At 35.3% G+C, this 8406-nt stretch overlaps 1 protein-coding gene across 3 annotated transcripts in view; it reads left to right on the top strand.

Moving 5' to 3' along the window:
* LOC106668641 (phosphoinositide 3-kinase adapter protein 1) overlaps positions 1 to 6867 on the top strand; it is a 139953-nt gene extending 133086 nt beyond the window's left edge. For all 3 annotated transcript variants that reach the window (XM_014397574.2, XM_014397576.2, XM_014397575.2), the window contains 14 exons: positions 1941 to 2073; positions 2139 to 2356; positions 2427 to 2614; positions 2672 to 2816; positions 3747 to 3898; positions 3979 to 4099; positions 4162 to 4352; positions 4447 to 4507; positions 4573 to 4983; positions 5046 to 5132; positions 5199 to 5498; positions 5572 to 5658; positions 5746 to 5837; positions 5903 to 6867. In XM_014397574.2, coding sequence (XP_014253060.1) covers positions 1941 to 2073; positions 2139 to 2356; positions 2427 to 2614; positions 2672 to 2816; positions 3747 to 3898; positions 3979 to 4099; positions 4162 to 4352; positions 4447 to 4507; positions 4573 to 4983; positions 5046 to 5132; positions 5199 to 5498; positions 5572 to 5658; positions 5746 to 5837; positions 5903 to 6805 — 3089 coding nt within the window. In that variant the 3' untranslated portion in view covers positions 6806 to 6867. The remainder of the gene's footprint in view (positions 1 to 1940; positions 2074 to 2138; positions 2357 to 2426; positions 2615 to 2671; positions 2817 to 3746; positions 3899 to 3978; positions 4100 to 4161; positions 4353 to 4446; positions 4508 to 4572; positions 4984 to 5045; positions 5133 to 5198; positions 5499 to 5571; positions 5659 to 5745; positions 5838 to 5902) is intronic.
* Positions 6868 to 8406: the final 1539 nt, after the last annotated feature.

The raw sequence follows: 8406 nt of genomic DNA on the forward strand, positions 1-8406 counted from the left end.
AATTTATGGTAAAACATTAACTTCAGACCTAAAGTTAAAAAAAATTGTCGAAAGGTTTTATGAAAATTTACGAAAAGACTTTTACACAAGGACAAGTTGATTGACCAAATTACAATTTTAAAGTAAGTACGTAAGTTAAGTAACGCCTGTCATACAGGACGGCTTAACGTCCAATACTCTTTTGGGTGTCGTGGACGAGATGTCAAACCGCAATACATTTTTCATATTAATCAATTTTTCAAAAGCCACGAGTCTTGACGGGATTCGAACCCAGAATCGCAGCGTGACAAATACGAGGTGGACGACCTAACCACTCGGCCACTGCGGTCCGCGATGCTTAAATTGTTAAAATTACAAATTAATACATCGTCAGTTCTCTGTATCTTAATAGTCTTACATGTTCTCAAAGTTTCTCGTAGAATTTGACAACCTTTGTAAAACATGGCGGAACACTTCTGCTACAACATGGATAGGCAGACCAGTATGACTGAAAAGTTGAATCGGTTAAATTGATTTTTAATTTACATAAGCCCAATTCTGCATACAAATATGTATGTACTTATATGTGCAGAATTGAACTTATATACATTGAGCTTTCTGTTCAGCCATTTCGGTGTTTTGGCTGTCAGTCCTCGGTCCGTCCCGATGCCGAAGTTAGATGCCAGGGGCTGTGAAGAGCTAGGTCATTTCTCCCCCAAGACAGTTTTTAAATCTAGGCACACTCACATTCATTCCTAAATACATTCTTTTCTACATACAAATCACTCAAGTAGGGTGGTGTAGTGCGCGATATTCCAACATGGCCCTCTCATATTTACACATTCACTCTAATAAATACATTCACTCTAAATTTACATAAAATGAAACGGAAAGCGAGATATCTACTAAGTATTATGCACAATATAACAGCCCTGTTTCCCCCAAGTATCGAAACAGGGGACCAAAAGGTCAATATGGTACTCGAGTACAATTCTTGTATCAGATGGCTTCCTACACGCTCTCTATATGGAACCAAAAATGACACCCTTTAATTGCAGGACATAGGCCAACTTTATCCCAAAACATCAGCTAGCAGACGGTTTACATATACTTACAGTTCAAATGTAATATTTGATCACAATTTCAGATTTAAACAAATATTGTTTTGGATTTTGGGATTTCCTCTTGAGATCTGGGTATTGGGCCTGCAGCTCGCTCATTTCCGATCATCCTGGTCAACCTATCTTCCCTGATTTAGTCTGTCGACGAGTTTTGTTATTTTGGCTTATTAAGTGATAATCTAGATCTGTCAAAATGTAATATTAGTGTAAGTTTTTACTGAAGCACGTAAAACTGAAAGCGCATATGACAGGCCAAAATGGTCGTAAACGGCCAAGTTTATTATTAGGGATATACGAGGTTATTCAGTTATCGACCAACTTTGATTATCATCTGGCTTGGGATATAAGCACACTAAATACAAAAAACCATCCTTTGCACGGTTTGCTTTCACAGACAATAGAAGGAATCCGTGACTTGCCTCACCCTGCTTATATCCCTCCCACCACCATTTTTTTACATTGAATATAATACATTTAATACTGAAATAATCAGACAACAAATTAGTGGTTTAGAATTGGGAAGTTTTTGACTTTTATAAATGAACAATTAAAGTACATACTTTGTAATTAAAGTGTAGGTAAATTGTGATTAGAAACTGATCAACGAACACAGATACTTATCACTGTCTGAAGTAAAGCACAATGCCTTTATAACTGAATTTATTTAAAATTACCAATTCATTTTGTTAAAATTTTACCTCATTTTTTATTTGATCCTTAATAAATTGGAATGTTTAATGTAAATGCCCTTCTTTTAAAGTTGAAACATTGAACATTGAAAAAAAGTACACGTATTTTCGAAATATTATCTAACTGGTATGCTTTAATTGATTGTTTCAGGTTCAGGAAAGAGTGGGATGATGGATATAACAATCCTGAGCAGCAGGGAGAGCAATGGGGCTACCCTGTGGGTGAACTACCTCACGACTTGCTTCCAGCAGATTTCCAGGGAACAACAAAAGCCCCCATTCAAGTGAGTCTCAATGAAAATCAGGTTTTTTATTTTTATTTTATTTTTTCCTTTTATTTTCTTCACAGGTTGGCAAAAGTCTGTGTCGAAGATGTACTAGGTGGTTTGCCCGTCGAAGGATCATCCGGTTCCCGTCTTCAGATTGTAATCGTGTGCCCTACATTTTTGGACGCTCTTACTTCAAGCACAGGCGTTCCGATTCTTGCGTCTTTGCTCCAACCAGCTTCAGTATTAGCCATGCTTTTGGGTGTTACGTCAAAGAACCTAGATTGTCATCCGCTGACCAGTAATTTACATTTCCTGCTGATTTTTGTATTATTTTCTCCAAAACTAATACTTTAATTTGTTTTCTAAAGGTTTGTTTCGATTCGAACAATGGAGGAAACAAGAAGTAAAAGACCAAAATCCTACATTTGTCGGCGATTTCTTAGGCATCGCTATGGACATTCTGAGCAGGTCTTGGCAGCTTCAGCAAGCGATAGCCCAGATGAAAGTCGACAATAACCGAGCCCACTTTTCAATAATACCGAAAAAGATTAAAGTGGTAAGAGTACAAAATTAAACTAGTAATTAATACAATTAAAAAAAAAAATGTTTCCAGGGGCAAAACAAACTCTTGATTCTTCTCAACGACCCCATTAGCTCCAATGATAAGATAACAATAAGCATTGAAAAAAGCGGGACCAAGATAGACGTCCCTTCTGTCAAAAGAAGGAACCCTTACACTCTTCAATTTGCCATGCCAAGTAAGTGAGAAACATTTCACATGAATAAATCATGCTTTTATTAAAACAAATATGCATGTATTTATATTCAAATAGATGCAAATATTTGTCCATTTTGAACACATTAAATTTGTAAGTTAAATGATGATTTCAATCATTGAAAAGTTTGAGCATTAAAAACTGAAGCTGGAATTACTGTGTGTGACTTAATTTACATAAGTATGATACGGTTATTATAGCCCAGATAATTATTAAACTTCTCAAGTCTTTTTACATTAAACTTAACAGGTACTGTACTTGTACTAATCTTGTACCTTTTTCTACCTCAGATATCCTGACAAAAACCCTTAGACAATATTGCTCAATAATATTTCTAACCTTAAAAACAATTTCATACGCTACCTTGAATTCTGTCTTTATTATGTCTAACCTGGAACTGATAAATGCAAATAAAAATACAGTAATCGGACAGCTTTGGGAAGCTCTATAAACTAAAACAAAGGCACAACGTGCAACAGTATTGAAATTAGTTTGTATGGACTGGAATTAGACATCCTACGACAGTCTTTCCAATCCAAAGTCATGAATCACTCTCCCTACTCTCTTCAACCCTTCCCAATGACCTCACAATAACCTTAGCAGATAACTGATCCCAATATTCGAAGTTTCATGATAAGATCTCCTCTCACTTTAACCATAAGCCCAATTCAACATATTCCACCTAACCTCATCAGACAACTAAAGCATGTTATTTAATCATTGCCTACTGAGCTCTGTCTCTATAGGGTAAGCTATAATAACGAACATTGTGTACTTTGAATGTGTGCCTACACAAACACTTTTTGTTCAAAAAACTTTCATATTTTTGAAAAAGCAAATTTTTTTTTGCAACATTCTGCATATAATAATTAGAGAGATAATTTCTTTTTAACAAAATCGAAATGTTTCTAGGTTCGTGTTTGCAGACATCTATGCTTGTTGCTGTTAATGTTGAAAGAAATGGAAGATCTCTTGGCCACAAGCTCGTAAAGTGTGAAAGTAGGCTGCGTGAGCTTGACCAACTGTTGAAATCCGCAGACAACCCTTTGGTCTTCATGTGTCAGGTTGAATTGCATTCTTTTTGCTATTTATACAACCTGGAAAAATTATTGAAATGACCTAATTTACACTCTTACCATTGTAGGCTTTGGGTTTGACTTCTGGAGACAAAGACCACTTGGACGCATTTCTGGTCGCGACATTTCAAAAAAACATGCCCCCTAATTTCAATCTATTGAATGCAACTACAGGAAGGGATTTAACAAGTAATTTTGCAAACTTTTTTATTTCACTTGTAATGTAAATTAATCTTTAAATATATTTTTAGGCAATGAGGAGTATCCAACACTACTGCATTTTGCAGCAAGATACGGTTTGGAAAAGCTATGCTGGCAGCTTCTCGAATGTCCCGGTGGGGAGCTTGCATGTCAGCTGAAGAATGCCGGACAGCAGACTCCTGCTGAATTGGCAGATAAGTCAGGACACCAGAAGTTAGCACATGCTCTTCAGGGTTATCTGGTAGGCATATAAAACAAATGAATATTAAAAAATATACATTTTTACATATGAATATTTAAATTTTTTTGTTGCTTGTTCCATGGTGTTTTCATAGCAAATGACAGAACTATCTAGCATGTATAGCTATTTAAAAGGAGTTTCAGAAAAACAAGATGGTAGGTTTGAATAATTTCTTTTTTAAAACAAAGAATTACAACTAGACTTTTTTTTTGTATTTTAGAACAAAAGTTTGAAGATGGAAATTATTTGATGCCAAGACCTTTAAGTGACACATACTTGATCCCACCAAAAGCACGCCCAGTTTTACCAAATTTACCTATTCAGGAGAATTATAGCTTATCTTCATCGCCGAAAGATGTGTTTCTTTCCTCACCTAAAGAACTTTTTGCACCTAAAGAAGCATATCAAGTCCCACCTTCACCGAGTGAAGTTTTTCAAATACCAAAATCACCGAAAGAGTACTATCAGATGCCTCCTTCTCCTAAGGAATTCTTCCCAGTACCGGAATCTCCACTTGAAAATTATCAGTCGCCGCCAATGGCAAGACCATTTACACCAATAACTCCATCTACGCCTTCTTCACCTCTTGACGGCCCTAAATTTTCAGCATATCTTCAAATGCACTCTCCAGGTATGATTTATTACTTGATGTATCTGTATTTATCATTAAATGTTTTTATCTTACTGTTCTAGTATCACAAAATTTTGACCAAATTTTGGGACCAGAAAAAAAATACGCCTCAGTTAACACTGGAACTGATAATTTATCAATAGCAAGTAGTAAGTAATTTTTGTTCGTAGTAACAATGTAGAATATTAATTTGTTAATAAATTTTCAAACTAAAGGCGGACATAACTACGTAAACACTAGCAGTTCCACCAGTATTTGTAGTAAAACACCTGAAGACGAGCTAGTCGAGATCATCAACGATTTTAAAAACAACGTCTTCACTATTGGCGAGGTCGAGAAACTTGTCGAGGCCTGGCGAAATAGAAACGACGTCCAGCAGTCGTTTAGGGAGAAGCAAGAACAGCTGGCTCAAATGAGGCAAGAATATGAAAGGATTCAGCAGCAAATGAAAGATCAAATGAAACGTGCAACACCTTTTGAGAGAATCAAAAAATTTTTTTCTAGAAAATCCAAACGTAATTATTCTTCCTTTTCTTACGTATGACAATATTTACTTTTGTAGAAACTAAAATTTTATTATTTTTACAGATGATGTATCTTGTAAAGGACGGAATCCTGCAGATCCAAATTCACCTCACAGGCCCGTTTCTAGTCTTAGCTTGCACAGTTCCTGCAGTAAGGGTTTTTTTCTATATTTTATTTAAATGATGACTTTAATTATTTTTATTTGTATAAATAATTTATTAATTAAATTTCTAAAAGGTTCTTCATCATGTGGAAGAATGAGTACATCCAGTGGCACAAGCCTAGGAGATTCAGGTACACATTCTGATCCCGATGAAAAGAAGGCAGAGGTATGTCCATTACTATTTTTTATTTTAATTATCTATTTGTTTTTAAAATATGTCTTTTTTTACAGATAATGGCTGCTGATAAAATATTTTCTTGTCCGGACACCGTTTTCCATGAGAGGTTGGCATCTGTGAAGGAAAACGAGGCTTCAAATTACTGTCATGATGAATATGTGTGTGCTAGTCCAGCAGTCTTTCCTCTGAAGGCTGCTCTTCCTAAACCACCGATTACTGGAAGAACTATAGTCGAGGTACATAGAAGTGATGAATCTATTCAAGAAGAAGAAAAGGAAAATGATAAAAAAGAGATAAACTACATCAACACTAATGGAGAAAAAACTGCTCAAACGGAAGAAACTAGCAGTGAAGAAATGAAATATTTAGAACAGAGTGAAAAATTGTTGAAAGACATGGCAAACGGGCTAACTCATTATGAAGAAGACGATGTACTCTCTCCACCAGAATCGGCTTTTTTGCAAGACGGTGAAACCCAAGCTGAAGCTCAAGAATCGGATATAAGTGATGTCCAGGTCGATGAAGATGCTTCAGGCCAAGTGCAAGAGCCCGAAGGTAAACATCCCGCACAGGAAGACAACCGAGAAAATATTGAAGATGTCAAAGTTGAAGAAAGGCTAGAAGAAGAATCCAAAGAAGGAAAGAACATAGAAGTCAAAGAAGAAAATGAAACCAAAGATGACAAAAAGACGGAAAACGATGAATGCTCGTTACCAACTCAAAATGGCGAACAAAACTTTAGCGAAAATGTTACCGAAGAGATTAAGTCTATTGAAGCTGTAACCAAAGAAATTGACGACGATACTTTCTCCCGAGAGTACATCAATGTCAGTCATACGGCTGTAACCAAAGAAATATTCAGCATTGAAAGCGATCATTTACAATCCTATGTAAACGTATCGTTCCCTTCTCCTCCGATACCCCCTAGGATAAAGTACAAAAACATATTACTTTAAGATTGTACATTTCTTGAAACTTCTGTAAATATTTCTGATAAATTATTTATTTGTAAATTTAATTCAATTTTATTTTTAATAGTTGTTTTTAATTTAAATTTTATAATTGCTTCAATTTATCTCTTTCGATGTTTTTTTTTGTTTAAATTAAGTATGTTAATTGCCTTAATATTGTATTTTTTGCTATTTAATAATTTTTTTTATATTGTATTGAATTGAAAAAAAAAACAAAAAAAAAAAACGTAAATATGCTTTTGAAATAAAGGAATTTATATGGAATGTTTTGTTTGTATTATCTTCAATGCGCATTAATCTTAGTTTTAACTCAAAAGAGATATTTTTTAAAATCATTATGCTGTAATGTTCATCATAATTCTAACATTTATATTGCACTGAGTTCAGTGAGATGGTAAACTTGTAGCTTAATCCATCTCCGATTATCTAGAATCCTGGAACCAGGATGGCCAATGATCAAAGTTTATAGCACAAAATAAATTATACTATTATTTTTTAAATAAGGACAAAAATGGCAAAAAGGAGGGAAAACTCATAAGGTGGGGTTGTGATAGGAAGTTGATGTCCGAGTGGATCAAGGTCACGATAGCTCAAGTGGTAGAGCTGCGGCTTATCTAGCCGAAGATCGTGGGTTCGAATCCCGCTCGTGCCATTAACTTTTTTTCCTCTCACCTAAAAACCTTAATTAATTGTAATGATTTAATTGGTCAAGCGGACCACGAAATTCCATTAAATTTATAAAGCAATTAATGATATAACCTTTCACTGAAGAAGGCGATAAGGAGCCAGTATAGGGCGCTCAGAGACAAACTGGGATGCTGAGTATAAAAAATAGAAAATAAAGTAATTCCTGTTATGCAGGAGGGTTTAACGTACAACAACATTGGGTGTCACAGACAACGAGGGGTCTAACCACTTTACAATACATTTTTCAAACTAAAATCAATTAAAAAGTCATGGGCTCTGCTGGAATTGCATCCCAGAACCACTAACATAGTAAATATGTGTCAGACACCCTCGTATACATAATTAATCTCATGACCATCCTCAAGAAACATGGAGTACGTCCTCCTTCATCTCTCTTTAGCAACTTTCATCTAGTATGCTGAAACCTATAATTACAAAGCATAAATTCTTGCTGATTAAGAAGGTCTTTCGATTTATGATAAAGTGTGTGGTGATTAGTAACCGTTAATCGATAATTATTCAGATATCGTGAGATGCCTGTTGAAACCTACATCACCAGACCGCATCTCACGATATCTGAATACTTATGATAAAGGCTCAGTGATAACTGCTTGACTTTATATTCCAATGTATATCTAAAAGACATTTATTATTAGAATCTTCGATTGTTAAATCATAGTATCTCACTTGGAGGTTATGCCCCTTGTAGATGGTATATTAGTGGGAGGCCTGTACCTTTTTCAGCAGTCACGCTAGGTTTTTCCTCAGATAACCAATAACGGCTTGAAATCAAATGAGGGGAGCTTTTAGTTCCTACATCGTAAAAGATATGGCTACTCTTATCTCTTCTGCCAGATTCTACAATCAGCAGCCCATGATATACCTAACCTATACAGCAC

The sequence above is a fragment of the Cimex lectularius genome, unplaced genomic scaffold (assembly GCF_000648675.2).
Source record: "Cimex lectularius strain Harlan isolate CLEC.00 unplaced genomic scaffold, Clec_2.1 scaffold111, whole genome shotgun sequence".
NCBI classification, from domain to species: Eukaryota; Metazoa; Arthropoda; class Insecta; order Hemiptera; family Cimicidae; genus Cimex; species Cimex lectularius.